This window comes from Hyperolius riggenbachi, chromosome 7 (genome assembly GCF_040937935.1).
Source record: "Hyperolius riggenbachi isolate aHypRig1 chromosome 7, aHypRig1.pri, whole genome shotgun sequence".
In the NCBI taxonomy this organism is placed as follows: Eukaryota; Metazoa; Chordata; class Amphibia; order Anura; family Hyperoliidae; genus Hyperolius; species Hyperolius riggenbachi.
In genome coordinates, this window is record NC_090652.1 from 171827610 (window position 1) to 171843259 (window position 15650).

The 15650-nt window shown below is 45.2% G+C and overlaps 1 protein-coding gene across 1 annotated transcript in view; it reads right to left on the bottom strand.

Annotated features, from left to right (window-relative positions):
- Nucleotides 1-2407: 2407 nt before the first annotated feature.
- The window catches only part of TMEM11 (transmembrane protein 11), a 35279-nt gene continuing 22036 nt past the window's right edge, over nucleotides 2408-15650 (bottom strand). Inside the window, exon 2 of the mRNA XM_068246901.1 lies at nucleotides 2408-3523. Coding sequence (XP_068103002.1) covers nucleotides 3007-3523 — 517 coding nt within the window. The 3' untranslated portion in view covers nucleotides 2408-3006. The remainder of the gene's footprint in view (nucleotides 3524-15650) is intronic.

A 15650-nucleotide genomic window follows, 5' to 3' on the forward strand; every position in this document is an offset into this window, starting at 1 on the left:
TTTGATGAGCAGAAACATTTAAGTGTGACAAACATGCAAAAGAATAAGAAATCAGGAAGGGGGCAAATAGTTTTTCACATCACTGTATACACTACAATATTGATGGAGAATAAGTTTAAGGCCCCGTTCACACTGCACGCGTTTCCAGCCACGTTTTGGAAACGCGTGCAGGTGGCCGACACACACGACATCAGACATTGCATAGAGTGCAATGTCTGATGTTCACACTGCATGCGTTCCGGACCTGTGCGGTCCGAGAACGCATGCTGCATGCATTTTTTGTAAAAACGCATGGCTGTCCCATTCACTTTTCAGTGATGGGATCAGCCACGCAACGCACACAAACGCGGATGGCGTGCGTTCGTACGCATTGCGTTCCGCACGCATGGCCATCCGCGTTTGTGATGTGAACGGGGCCTAAAAGCTTGCCATTTTCCTTCAGTATCCTTTCCTTGTAGTACATTATCCCAGCTCACCAAACTTAGTGCCTGCCTAAGTTGACTGAACTTTGCTTTTCTAAAATTCACGGTTTTAGTGGTCCCGCTGCCCCGCGGCCTATCAATCACCAGATCAAACGTTATCATGCTGTTATCACTATTTCCCAAGATGTTCTTGAACCTGCACATTTGATACATTATCTGGTCTATTTGAAATGATCAAATCCAGTAATGCATTCCCCCTTGTTGGTTTAGTTACCATTTGAGTCAGCGGTAATGCTGAAAACAGCAGACTATCCCGAGCACTTAGAAAAGTGTCAATTCATAAAAGCTGTTACAGCATAAAAAATTGAAATTACCAAGCAGTGAGGTAAATTACCGACTTGGCTGTAATTACCTCCAACACGTCATTAAATTGTCAGGAAATGTCAATTCATAAAGCCTTCAACAAGCGGTAAGTCAGACGATAATTACCGACAGCTCTGGTGAGGTCTTAATGCGAAGTCTGTGCAGGGAACCGAAGGCTCCGCGAGTCTGTGCAGAGAACTGTAATTGCAGCTTGTAACAAAAGAGAGATAACTCCACACTTCTGCTGTACCGCTCAATGGGCTGAGGTAATTTACCGAACTTCAAAGGCAGCTGTGAAAATCTTTATGAATTAGCACATTAAGGTCTAAAATACCAAATGCAGTATTTTCGCTCTCAGATTTATTTTTTTACCGCAAAGGCTTTTATGAATTGAGGCCAATGTCTGGAAAGTTGAAGTCACCCATAACTACCATAATTTTATTCTCCGCTTCAGTGTCTCTTGAAGGGTGCAAAATTAAAATTTAAAAATAAATACATACATGTACACACCTGTAGGAAAAAAGTACCCCATTTAGATACACAACTCAGCAGAGGGAAGTCTCCGGATAATGCAGATTCTTCCCATGTTCTCCTCATGTCCACCAATCCAGCACTGGGACCCCTGATCATCTTCCACTGCCGCACTTTTGTCTGTAAACAAGTACTGCCACACTGCTCAGGATGCCTCGCACCTGCGCAGTAACTGGGAGCCACTAAGGTTCCTACTCTGCGCCAGGCAGCTCCATGCTACTACACAGGTACTCATTCTCAGACAGGAGAGCATCTGCAAACTTCCAGAGAGTCCCAGTGCTGGATTGGTGGTCTTGAGGAAAATGTTGGAAGGATCCAGAGGCATCCTTCTACTGTGGATAAGTATGTGACTTTCTCGCCTTTTAAAGGCAGTTTTGTTTTGTTTTATAGATAGAACCTTAAAGGGACACTTAAGTAAAAAAAAAAAAAAAAAAAAGTGTTTTACTCACCTGAGGCTTCCAAAAGCCCCCTGCAGCTGTCCTGTGCCCTTGCCGTCTCCCTCCGATCCTCCTGGCCCCGCTGGCAGCCACTTCCTGTTTCGGTGACAGGAGCTGACAGGCTGGGGACGCGAGTGATTCTTCACGTTCCTGGCCACAATAGCGCCATCTATGCTGCTATAGCATATATCATTTACCATATAGCAGCATAGAGGGTGCTAATGTGTCTGGGCACCAGACAGCTGCAGGGGGCTATTGGAAGCCCTGGGTGAGTAAAACTCATTTTTTTTTGTTTGACTTAAGTGTCCCTTTAAAGATAACCAAGTAAAAACTAAGGTACATAGCATTCATTAGGATTTGCTTTTCATAAGTGTACTCCTGTAGGAATTAGTTTTTTTTTTTTTTACTTCTAAAGTAAAATTCCAGATGTGTATCGATTGCTGTGACACCCCAGTGCAATAGGAGTCACTGTGAATTAAAATAAATTAAAAAATATCTGTGAAGATAAAACAAAGATAAGAAATATATACTGATCTGAACTGAGATTATACTCCCCCCCCCCCCCCCCCCTCAAAGAAGTGTAATTGTAATTAATGAAAAAAAAAAAAAAAAAAAGCCTTTAAGCTTCTAAGCAGCAGGAAAACAAGCAAGCAGTTTTTCTGTTTACATTTTAATGGTCACATGGACGTCTGACTGGATAAGTATGGTAAAACGAATACATAGCCTTAGTTCAAAGCAAACCCATCACAAGTCTAACTTTCATGAGTACACAACACTTAGTGTACTCAAAAATTATACAACTATTGAACTGTTTCCTCATTAATTCGTGTTATAGGGAATCAGTCATCAGTCTAAATATCTGTATCATGAGGGCAGCCATTGTTAGCTCAAACTGAATCTATTGTGAAAGGCAGTCACCCAATTCCAGTATTGCTAAACTGGGTTCTCACTAGCCTTGGACTTCCATGCAGTCTGTGAATCATGTTAGCCTCCAGCAGGCAAATATTTATCTTAATATTAAGATTCCCGCTGACATAAATTATACATCATACTTCCTTTAGTTTATGACTTGCAACTAGAGTATACAGATTTCAAAGAAAGTCATTTCCATCCCAACAAAGCACTGAAAATGGGTGTGCAGCACAAAAGTTTTTTTTTTCCTTTGAAGAAATTTTTCAGCCTCTATCAAACTTCACAAAAAAAATAAAAAAAAAAAATAAAGTGTTTTGTTGCATGCTTAGGATCCATCGGAATCATACAACATAAAATTCATACAGCTTCTTAACACAGTATGCTAGAGCAGCAAGAGCTATTGTGTTGTGTAGTCTCTTTCTGTAGACATCATCCTTTCTTACAAGCACAACTGGCGTAGAGGATGTAAGAGTGTGTAGGGGAAGTCTTGAAAGTTTGTAGGCATCGTACTCCACCTGATACTTGCAGCAAGGATCAAACTGCCAGGAGATTCCATAAAGAGTTGAGCAGGCCAGGCTTAGAATTCCAGCTGGCAGAGACATATATGGTGAATACTCTGAAGGCAAAACTAGTGGGGTTAAAAGACAAACTGTGCCAGAAAGTACTGCTGTTTTGTGCAAGCAGTTTCCAACAGTAATCCAACGTGCGGTTTCATCTCCAATGCGAGTTGGTTCAATTACTATATATTTATACTGCGCCTCAAGTGCCTGCTCCAGTTCATATTCAAACTGGTCTTGAGCATTTTCCCCATTGTAGATCTCATGCACGATGTACCACTCACACGTAGAAAAGGGCACCCTGTCAAAGAGAAAAACATGATACATTTGATATCAATGTAAAATCAAGTAGGTTATTGCAGAAAGTAAAAAAAAAAAAAAAAAAACACATGCCACACATTGCAACATTATGCTGCAAAGTGTGTGTGTGTGTGTATGTGTGTATATGTGTGTGTGTGTGTGTGTATGTATGTGTGTGTATGTATGTGTGTGTGTGTAATCATTTCCATTGCAAATACTACTGCAATTATAAACACATTCCTGCTGTGGAGTGTAGTCCCCCCCCCCATAGAACAGAATCCTCAGCTGCAGCTAAACTACCCCCAAGAAAGAGCCATGTGGAGGCTGTCATTTATTTACTATTAAACAGTAACCGTTGCCTAGCAGTGTTTCTGGCTTCTTCAGATCTTTCTGGCTTCTGTAGTGTGAATCACGCACTGGCAACAAGTAAGCAGCTAATTCACTCAAACATCTGCATGCTTGTTCAGGGTCTATGGCTAAAAGTATGAGAGGCAGAGGATAAGCAGGACAGCCATGCCCTTTGCTTTGTTTAACCTCCCTGGCAGAAATCCCGGGCTACGCTTGGGCTAGCCGCCGGGAGCTCTATGCAAAGTATTGCGCGCAGCAGGAGTTTCTCACCTCCTGGGGGATTCCAGACGTAGGTAGCCCTTTTACTTCATGTCCTCGGAGGCTCTGAAACACACTCGTGAGATCGCAGTCATTGATCTCTCCAAAAAGTTACAGTGCCACCCAGAGGACGGAGGGAAAAGTGCAGCGCTGGAGCCCAGGGAAGCAAGTGAAAGCAGGGGCTGCTGCAGGCATTCTGGCCGCATGATTATTTCCTGATTTTAGGGTCTGAAACCTTTTAAAGACCATAAAATCCGGAAAGCACCAGTTAGTCTTACCGGTAACGGTGTTTCTATTCAGCAGCTGGTACACCCTCTGGAGGAATGGCTCCGCCCAGTCCTGGGGAAACACAGAAGTAAAGTATAAAAAGCTCCCACCCCCCCTAATCCCCAGTGTATATAAAGTAAAACGCCCGAACACCAGGAAAAAAGGGAGGAGCGAAGCACCTCCAAGTGACCACTAATCATAGATCTAGGTATAAGGAAGTGCGACAGAGTAGGGTTGGGCAGTAGACGGTGTACCAGCTGCTGAATAGAAACACCGTTACCGGTAAGACTAACTGGTGCTTTCTCCCATTCATCAGCTGGTACACCCTCTGGAGGGATACCAAAGTAAATACCCACCTAGGGAGGGACTACAGCCTGGAGCACTTTCCTGCCAAACGACAAATCCTGCTGAGAAAGAACGTCCACTCTATAATGCTTGACGAAAGTGGAAGAACTCGCCCAAGTTGCCGCCTGACATATCTGCTGGACTGTAGCGCCTGCTCTCTCTGCCCAAGACGTAGCCATCGATCGGGTGGAGTGTGCCTTTATGTTGGATGGTGGAGTGGAGTCTGAAGTCTTATAAGCCAAAGAGATAGCCTCACATATCCACCTAGCAATGGTTTGTTTTGAAGCTTGCTGACCCTTGTTGTTACCCATATATAATACAAACAAATGTGATGATTTCCTAAACTCTCTAGTCCTGGCTAGGTATGATAGCAGGGCCCTCCTGACGTCTAAACAATGAAATTCTTGTTCCTTTGGGCAGGAGGGTTTATCACAGAAAGAGGGAAGAACTATATCCTGGGATCTGTGAAAATCTGAAGAGACCTTGGGCAAATAATTTGGGTCCAGACGTAAAACAATTTTGTCTGGAAAAATAGTCAAAAAAGGATCCTTAATTGAAAGGGCCTGTAAGTCACCCAATCCTCTAGCTGAAGTAATGGCGACCAAAAACGCTACCTTCAGCGTCAATAATTTTAGCTCTATATCCTCTAGCGGTTCAAATGGGGCTCTAGCTAAAACATTCAGAACTAGGGATAAATCCCATTGAGGGATAACCTTTTGTCTAACCGGAGTGGATTTCTGAACTGCCCGAAAGAAATCTTTAAACAACTTTTCCTGTGCTAACGGCCTGTCCAATAAAATTGACAAGGCCGAGCACTGAACTTTTAAGGTACTTAAGGCTAGATTCATCTCTAGACCTTCCTGTAAAAAATCAAGAACAGCTGCACTATTCGTCTGAACTCGATTACCTGTTGTACACCACGACGTGTATATCTTCCAAACTTTTCTATAAATCTTTTGAGTGACTGGCTTCCTACATTTTAATAGTGTGTCTATAGTCTTTTCAGAAACTCCCTTATTCCTCAAAATCACCCTTTCAGGGTCCAGGCTGCCAGACAGAATAATTGTGGCTTGGGGTGGAACAACGGCCCCTGACGAAGAAGGTCTGGCCTGATTGGGAGATTCAGAGGAGGTCGGACAGACAATCGAAGCAGAGTGGAAAACCAAATTCTCTTGGGCCACATAGGAGCTATGAGTATTAGCTCCACTTTTTCTCTCTGAATTTTTTCCAGTACATGTGGAATCAACTTTAGAGGTGGATAAGCGTAACCCAGCTGGAAACTCCAAGGGATTGAAAGAGCATCCAACCCCAGAGAACTCGCATTTCTGTGAAGAGAATAAAACCGAGGAACCTTGGCATTCGTTGGAGATGCGAAGAGGTCGATTTCTGGAAGTCCCAGATGTTCCGTGATCTCCAGAAATGTCTCCTGATTCAATTCCCACTCGGCATGATCGATCGTGGCGGCTCAGAAAGTCCGCTTCGAGATTGAGCGACCCTTTTACGTGAACCGCCTCTAGAGACAGAAGGTTGGCCTCTGACCAGACAAAAATCTCCGTCGCCAACAGGGCAAGACTCTGAGACCTGGTCCCTCCCTGTTTGTTGAGGTAAGCTACCGTGGAAATGTTGTCTGAAAAGACTCGGACATGCTTGAAACGGAACATGTCCCGAAACCTTATCAGAGATTCTCTCACTGCTGCGAGTTCCCTGAAGTTGGAAGATCTCCTGGCTACCATCTTGGACCACCTCCCCTGGCCATGCTGACCCATGGACGTGGCCCCCCAACCCCAGGCGCTGGCATCCGTGAACACCTTTATAGGGAATTTCTGCCTCCAGACTCTGCCCTGAGTTAGGTTGCTCGATTGCAGCCACCAGTGAACACTTCTTTTCACCTGTGCTGGTATGTAAACCTGAGAGTCCAAAGACTCCTGATTCTTGTCCCATACCTCCAATACCCAAGCTTGAAGAACCCTGGAGTGAAAATGTGCCCAAGTTACCGCCGGAATGGAGGCTGTCATGAGACCCAAAATTCTCATCCCTTCTCTTATTGAAATCTCGTGGAGTAAGAGCAGCTGCCTGATCCCATTCTGTAGTTTCTCCACCTTCCCTGTGGTTAGAAAAATCCTTTCGTGTATAGAATTGATCGTATAGCCCAGAAATACAATGGACTGGGAAGGCACCAGATTCGATGTGGGGTAATTTATCCTCCATCCTAATTGGGACAGAATCTGAATGACTAAATTTGTGTGCAACTTCAGGTCGTGTTCTGTCTTGGCAAAAATGAGTAGGTCGTCCAAGTAGGGGATGATATTTACTCCTTGTTCCCTTATTACTTTCATTACCTCCGCCAGAACCTTTGTGAATATGCGTGGTGCTGACGCTATCCCAAAGGGGAGAGCTTGAAATTGGTAGTGACAAGTTTGCCCCCTTATTCGAATCGCAAACCTCAAATTTTTGATAAGGCTTGGCGATTGGGATGTGGAGGTATGCGTCTTGTAAGTCTATTGACGCAAAAAATTCTTGACCCTGTAAGGCTGCTCTGACCGAAAAAATGTTCTCCATTTTGAACTTTTTGTAAACTAAATAGGGGTTTAATGACTTCAGGTTCAGTATGAACCTGAATTCCCCGCTGGTTTTGGTCACCAAAAAGATATGGGAGTAATACCCTTTGAACTCCTGCATTTGCGGAACTGGTACTATTACTTCCTTTGAAATCAATTTTTGTATCTCTGTCTGCAGACCAAGTGCCTTGTCTGGGTCTTTCGGAAACTTGTTTACAAAAATTCTGGGGGGAGGGGTCACCGAAAACTGTGGACGGTAACCGTCTTTTATAATTCTTAAAATAAAGGGATCTGGTTTGATCTTTTCCCAATGGAACAAAAAATAACGAAGTCTCCCCCCCCACCGGCAAATCGTCATTAATTCTTGGGTTCGCCTGGCTTGGCGAGAGCAAAACCTCCTCGCCCCCTACCGGCCGGAGAAGACCACTTCCTTTGTTGAAAGGGCTGTTTGTTCTGTTCCTGAGATGGTTTTTTGAATAAGTTCGGTTTGGTAGAACGAAAAATTTTATGTTTAGTAGGGAATTGTTTTCCTTTCTCCGCCGATCTTGAGAGTATATTATCTAACTCTTTACCAAATAAAAGGTTACCCTCAAAGGGAACTGCACAAAGTTTATTTTTAGATGTTAAATCTCCCTCCCAAGTTTTGAGCCAGAGGGCCCTCCGGGCTGAATTAACCAATGCAGTTGTACGTGCGGAGATGCGCACAATTTCTACCGCTGCATCGGCCAAAAAAGCCACGGCTTTTAACACCACTGGAAGAGATTTAACATAAGTGTTAAGGTCCGAACCGGTTTTGACATGGGAAAGTAAATTATCCATCCAAACACGTAAATTACGCGAAATGCAAGTCGACGCGACACTGGGAATAAAGGCAAATTAGGCCGATTCCCAGGCCTTCTTTAACAGTAAGTCAATTTTTTTATCCATAACATCCCTTAACACCCCCGTATCTTCAAAAGATAGGTCAGCTTTTTTAGAATGCTTGGATAAGGCTGCATCCAACTTGGGGCATTTAGTAAACTGATCCATATCTACCGGGGAAAAGGGGAACTTCCTCTTTGCCGATTTAGGGATGAATAATTTACGTTCAGGATCCTGCCACTGAGATACAATAATATCTTTAAGAGAATTATGAAAAGGAAAAACTCTACCCGACTGCTGCGCCAAACCTGAGTATACTTGATCCTGTGCCGAGACTTCCCTCTGAATTTCAGGGATTTGCTCTGTGGCATAAACAGCTTTAAGTAATTCATTTGTTTCTTCAGTGCTAAAGAGGAATCTAGCTGCCCTTGCATCGCTATCAGATTCTTCCCCTGAAAAGGCATTTTCCCCTTCCTCTAGATCCGAAACTTCCTCCCTGCCTTCTCTCTCCTCTTCTTCCCCCTCCTCCCCAAAAAAATCAATGTTAGCCGGGATTTGGGGCAACTCAGCCTGTACCGAATCTGATGCCGGCACTGGAGAAGGCTCAGTCGGATTAAGCACAGGTGGTACTGAGGGACTTGCAACCACTAAATCAGGATTGGATAATAAGGATTCCTTAAATTTTCCTAAAGTCTCGTCCATATCTTTTTTAACTGACTTCATTATATTTTTAAAAATTGAGGAAGTTTCTGCTGCTATGACTGCATCTATACATGATTGACACAAAGCTTTGGCATAGCTAGAAGATAGTTTTGTCAGACACTGACAGCATCTTTTAGATCTGGGCCTACTGCTAGAAGAAGACCCAGACTCCACTCTTGTCTACAGAAAAGGGAAAACAGAAGACAGGAGAAAAAACATACATTGCCCATTAAAGAATTAAACTCTGTAACATTAATTGAAAGCATCTTTCTTTAAGGGAGGGGAAGTCTCCCCACTCACCACACCATCAGCCTGAGAACGGGCGGGCACTGCTGATGAGGCGGCAGGAACAGCTGAGGCCGCATTAGAACCGGCGGCTGTACCAGCAGCGGGATCTGCAGGAGCGGCAGCGGCGGCGACCACGCTAGCTCCTTGTTCCTCCATGTTGCCGCCGCCCGCACGCCCAGCCGGAGCCTAAATAATCCACGCTAGATCCCGCTGCGTAATTTCCGGTCCGCCTCCTCTAACGTCGGCGGAAGTGACCTCACTGCCTGGCATAAGTTCAGAGCGGCACTTACGCGCGGGGAAGGCGGAAGCAAACTCTGACGCCCAATTCCACCCGTGGGCGTTCAGAGTCAATGGCGGCAGCACCTCCGGCGACCACGCTAGCCCTGGAGTAGGGATTCCTTCGGAGCCTCATGCACCATTGCCAGGTACCACCGCCAGATAAAGGGGAAACTCACCCTCTGGTGAGCGTAAGAAAAATAAGAAATTGGGAGCAGAAAAAATCTCCTGTGTTCCCGGGCGGAAACACAAATGAACTGGGGATTAGGGGGGGTGGGAGCTTTTTATACTTTACTTCTGTGTTTCCCCAGGACTGGGCGGAGCCATTCCTCCAGAGGGTGTACCAGCTGATGAATGGGAGAAATAATAATACTGCCAGGGGGGCTAAATGGATATCCATATGTCAGCCTCCTTTACCCTCTCACTTCAGGTGTTCTTTAAAAGGAACCTAAACTGAGAAGGATGTGGATTTTGCCTTTTAAAATAATACCAGTTGCCTGACTCTCCTGCTAATCCTGTGTCTAATACTTTCAGCCACAGCCCCTCAACAAGCATGCAGATCAGGTGCTCTGAGGCTTTGTTCACATCTAAAATTGAAATAGCTGACGGCAGCAGTTTTTTTTGTGTGTGCGTTTTTCTCCTCCTGGCGCTTACCTGCACGCTTCAATTTTGCGTACAGCGCTTTTTAAAGTGCTTTTGCAGAGCAATTTGTTTTTTAACTTTGTAACGCAAGTCAGGAAGTGAACTCGTTGACCCGTAGATGAATAAATACAATGCATTTACTCATCAAAGCACAAACGCAATCGCTGCACAAAGCGATTTTACGGGTGTTTTGCATTTTCCTATACCTTCCATTGTAGCAAAATTGCCCTAAAAATGATAAGACAGAGCTTTGCTGAGCATATCGGAAACAAACTGCTCAGATGTGAACTCTCTCATAGGGATTCATTGCACAAGCGCTTACATGGCGATTTTGCAAATCGCTGGCGCTTAAAGAAAAATCGCGAAAACGCCCTAGGTATGAACAAGCCCTGACTGAAGTCAGACTGGATTAGCTGCATGCTTGTTTTAGGTGTGTGATTCAGCCACTACGGCAGCCAAAAAGATCAGCAGGACTGCCAGGCAACTGGGATTGTTTAAAAGGAAACAACCATATCCCTCTCAGTTAAGGTTCCCATTAAGAAGAGCAATCATCTGGATCAACAACATCTTTCTGGACCATAGTTGTCTGGCATTTGCATAAGATTTTACTATAGGAGTCTGCAAACACGGGTACATTGGACAATGCAGACACTGGATTTCTTTACAAAAAAGTTACAGGAAAACAGTTCCTCAATACCATCAATTTCCAGTGAATATATGTCCTTGGTTTTCACACAAAAAATCCACTGCAACACAAAAACACCCCTTTATTATTTTCAAAAAAAAAAAAAAAAAAAAAAAAAAAAAAAACTCTTAATACACTTTGGAACAGGCAAAACAGTACATCTGAATTGGGGATTTAAAATAAATACATTACATAGTTACATAGTTATTTGGGTTGAAAAAAAAGACATAAGTCCAAGTTCAACCAGAGACCACCACCAGCCTGCTCCCTTACATATCCCTGTTGATCCAGAGGAAGGTGAGAACCCCTTACAAGGCATGGTCCAATTAGCCCGAAAAAGGGGGGAAAAAAATTCCTTCCCGACTCCAGATGGCAATCAGATAAAATTCCTGTATATTACCTAGTAATTGTAGCCATGGATGTCTTTCAACGCAAGGAAAGCATCTAAGCCCCCTTTAACCACTTCCCGACCGCCTAACGCACAGAGGCGGCCGGGAAGTGGAGCCCTGAAGGACCGGCTCACCCACAGAGGCGGCGGTCCTTCTAAGGGCATGGGCGGAGCGATCGCGTCATCCGTGACGCGATCCTCCGCCGGCGCCTGTCGCCGCTCGCCCGCCGCAACATCCCGCCGGCTATACGGAAGCGCCGGCAGGATGTTAACCCCGCGATCGCCGCATACAAAGTGTATAATACACTTTGTAATGTTTACAAAGTGTATTATACAGGCTGCCTCCTGCCCTGGTGGTCCCAGTGTCGAGGGACCACCAGGGCAGGCTGCAGCCACCCTAGTCTGCACCCAAGCACACTGATTTCTCCCCCCCCTGCCCCAGATCGCCCACAGCACCCCTCAGACCCCCCCCCCCTGCCCACCCCCAGACCCCTGTTTGCACCCAATCACCCCCCTAATCACCCATCAATCACTCCCTGTCACTATCTGTCAACACTATTTTTTTTTTTATCTCCCCCCCCCCCGCCCACTGCCCCCTCCAGATAACCCCCCACCCCTCAGATTCTCCCCAGACCCCCCCCCCCCCCCCCGTGTACTGTATGCATCTATCCCCCCCTGATCACCCGTCAATCACCCCCTGTCACTGCCACCCATCAATCAGCCCCTAACCTGCCCCTTGCGGGCAATCTAATCACCCACCCACACCAATAGATCGCCCGCAGATCCGACATCAGATCACCACCCAAACGCAGTGTTTACATCTATTCTCTCCTCTAAACACCCACTAATTACCCATCAATCACCCCCTATCACTGTTACCCATCAGATCAGACCCTAATCTGCCCCTTGCGGGCACCCAATCACCCGCCTACACGCTCAGATTGCCCTCAGACCCCCCCCTTATCAATTCGCCAGTGCATTAGTTACATCTGTTCTTCCCTGTAATAACCCACTGATCACCTGTCAATCACCCATCAATCACCCCCTGTCACTGCCACCCATCAATCACCCCCTGTCACTGCCACCCATCAATCAGCCCCTAACCTGCCCCTTGCGGGCAATCTGATCACCCACCCACACCAATAGATCGCCCGCAGATCCGACATCAGATCACCACCCAAGCGCAGTGTTTACATCTATTCTCTCCTCTAAACACCCACTAATTACCCATCAATCACCCATCAATCACCACCTGTCACCCATCAGATCAGACCCTAATCTGCCCCTTGCGGGCACCCAATCACCCGCCTACACGCTCAGATTGCCCTCAGACCCCCCCCTTATCAATTCGCCAGTGCATTAGTTACATCTGTTCTTCCCTGTAATAACCCACTGATCACCTGTCAATCACCCATCAATCACCCCCTGTCACTGCCACCCATCAATCAGCCCCTAACCTGCCCCTTGCGGGCAATCTGATCACCCACCCACACCAATAGTTCGCCCGCAGATCTGACGTCAGATCACCTCCCAAGGGCAGTGTTTATATCTGTTCTCTACCCTAAACACCCACTAATTACCCATCAATCACCCCCCGTCACTGCTACCTATCAGATTAGACCCCTATCTGCCCCTAGGGCACTCAATCACCCGCCCACACCCTCAGAATGCCCTCAGGCCCCAGCCCTGATCACCTCGCCAGTGCATTGCTTGCATCTATTCCCCCCTCTAATCACACCTTGAGACACCCATCAATCACCTCCTGTCACCCCCTAGCACACCTACCCATCAGATCAGGCCCTAATTTGCCCCGTGTGGGCTCCTGATCACTCAGCCAAACCCTCAGATCCCCCTCAGACCCCCTTCCGATCACCTCCCCAGTGCATTGATTGCATCTATTTTCCCCTCTAACCACCCCCTGAGACACCCATCAATCACCTCCTGTCACCCCCCTAGCACTCCTATCCATCAGATCAGGTCCAATACAACCTGTCATCTAAAAGGCCACCCTGCATATGACCGGTTCCACAAAATTCGCCCCCTCAGACCACCTGTCATCAAAATTTGCAGATGCTTATACCCCTGAACAGTCATTTTGAGACATTTGGTTTCCAGACTACTCACGGTTTTGGGCCCGTAAAATGCCAGGGCGGTATAGAAACCCCAGAAACGGACCCCATTTTAGAAAAAAGACACCCCAATGTATTCTGTTAGGTGTATGACGAGTTCATAGAAGATTTTATTTTTTGTCAAAAGTTAGCAGAAATTGATTTTTGTTTTTTTTTCACAAAGTGTCATTTTTCACTAACTTGTGACAAAAAATAAAATCTTCTATGAACTCCCCATACACCTAACGGAATACCTTGGGGTGTCTTCTTTCTAAAATGGGGTCACTTGTGGGGTTCCTATACTGCCCTGGCATTTTAGGGGCCCTAAACCGTGAGGAGTAGTCTAGAAAACAAATGCCTCAAAATGACCTGTAATTAGGACGTTGGGCCCCTTAGCGCACCTAGGCTGCAAAAAAGTGTCACACGTGGTATCGCCGTACTCGGGAGAAGTAGTATAATGTGTTTTGGGGTGTATTTTTACACATACCCATGCTGGGTGGGAGAAATCTCTCTGTAAATGGATTATTGTGTGTAAAAAAAAAAAAATCAAACAATTGTCATTTACAGAGGTATTTCTCCCACCCAGCATGGGTATGTGTAAAAATACACCCCAAAACACATTATACTACATCTCCCGAGTACGGCGATACCACATGTGTGGCACTTTTTTGCAGCCTAACTGCGCTAAGGGGCCCAAAGTCCAATGAGTACCTTTAGGATTTCACAGGTCATTTTTGTTTCAAGACTACTCCTCACGGTTTAGGGCCCCTAAAATGCCAGGGCAGTATAGGAACCCCACAAATGACCCCATTCTAGAAAGAAGACACTCAAACGTATTCCGTTAGGAGTATGGCGAGTTCATAGAAGATTTTATTTTTTGTCACAAGTTAGCGGAAAATGACACTTTGTGAAAAAAAAAAAACAATTAAAATCAATTTCCGCTAACTTGTGACAAAAAAATAAAAACTTCTATGAACTCACCATACTCCTAACGGAATACCTTGGGGTGTCTTCTTTCTAAAATGGGGATATTAGTGGGGGTTCCTATACTGCCCTGGCATTTTAGGGGCCCTAAACCGTGAGGAGTAGTCTTGAAACAAAAATGACCTGTGAAATCCTAAAGGTACTCATTGGACTTTGGGCCCCTTAGCGCAGTTAGGGTGCAAAAAAGTGCCACACATGTGGTATCGCTGTACTCGGGAGAAGTAGTACAATGTGTTTTGGGGTGTATTCTTACACATACCCATGCTGGGTGGGAGAAATACCGCTGTAAATGGACAATTGTGTGTAAAAAAATCAAGAGATTGTCATTTACAGAGGTGTTTCTCCCACCCAGCATGGGTATGTGTAAAAATACACCCCAAAACACATTGTACTACTTCTCCCGAGTACGGCGATACCACATGTGTGGCACTTTTTTGCACCCTAACTGCGCTAAAGGGCCCAAAGTCCAATGAGTACCTTTAGGATTTCACAGGTCATTTTGAGAAATTTCGTTTCAAGACTACTCCTCACGGTTTAGGGCCCCTAAAATGCCAGGGCAGTATAGGAACCCCACAAATGACCCCATTTTAGAAAGAAGACACCCCAAGGTATTCCGTTAGTAGTATGGCGAGTTCATAGAAGATTTTATTTTTTGTCACAAGTAAGCGGAAATTGATTTTAATTGTGTTTTTTCACAAAGTGTCATTTTCCGCTAGCTTGTGACAAAAAATAAAATCTATGAACTCACCATACTCCTAACGGAATACCTTGGGGTGTCTTCTTTCTAAAATGGGGTCATTTGTGGGGTTCCTATACTGCCCTGGCATTTTAGGGGCCCTAAACCGTGAGGAGTAGTCTTGAAACGAAATTTCTCAAAATGACCTGTGAAATCCTAAAGGTACTCATTGGACTTTGGGCCCTTTAGCGCAGTTAGGGTGCAAAAAAGTGCCACACATGTGGTATCGCCGTAATCAGGAGAAGTAGTATAATGTGTTTTGGGGTGTATTTTTACACATACCCATGCTGAGTGGGAGAAAGATCTCTGTAAATGGACAATTGTGTGTAAAAAAAAAAATTAACAAATTGTCATTTACAGAGATATTTCTCCCACCCAGTATGGGTATGTGTAAAAATACACCCCAAAACACATTATACTACTTCTCCTGAGTACGGCAATACCACATGTGTGGCACTTTTTTGCAGCCTAACTGCGCTAAGGGGTCCAAAGTCCAATGAGCACCTTTAGGCTTTACAGGGGTGCTTACAATTTAGCACCCCCCAAAATGTCAGGACAGTAAACACCCCACAAATGACCCCATTTTGGAAAGTAGACCCTTCAAGGTATTCAGAGAGAGGCATGGTGAGTCCGTGGCAGATTTCATTTTTTTTTTATCGCAAGTTAGAAGAAATGGAAACTT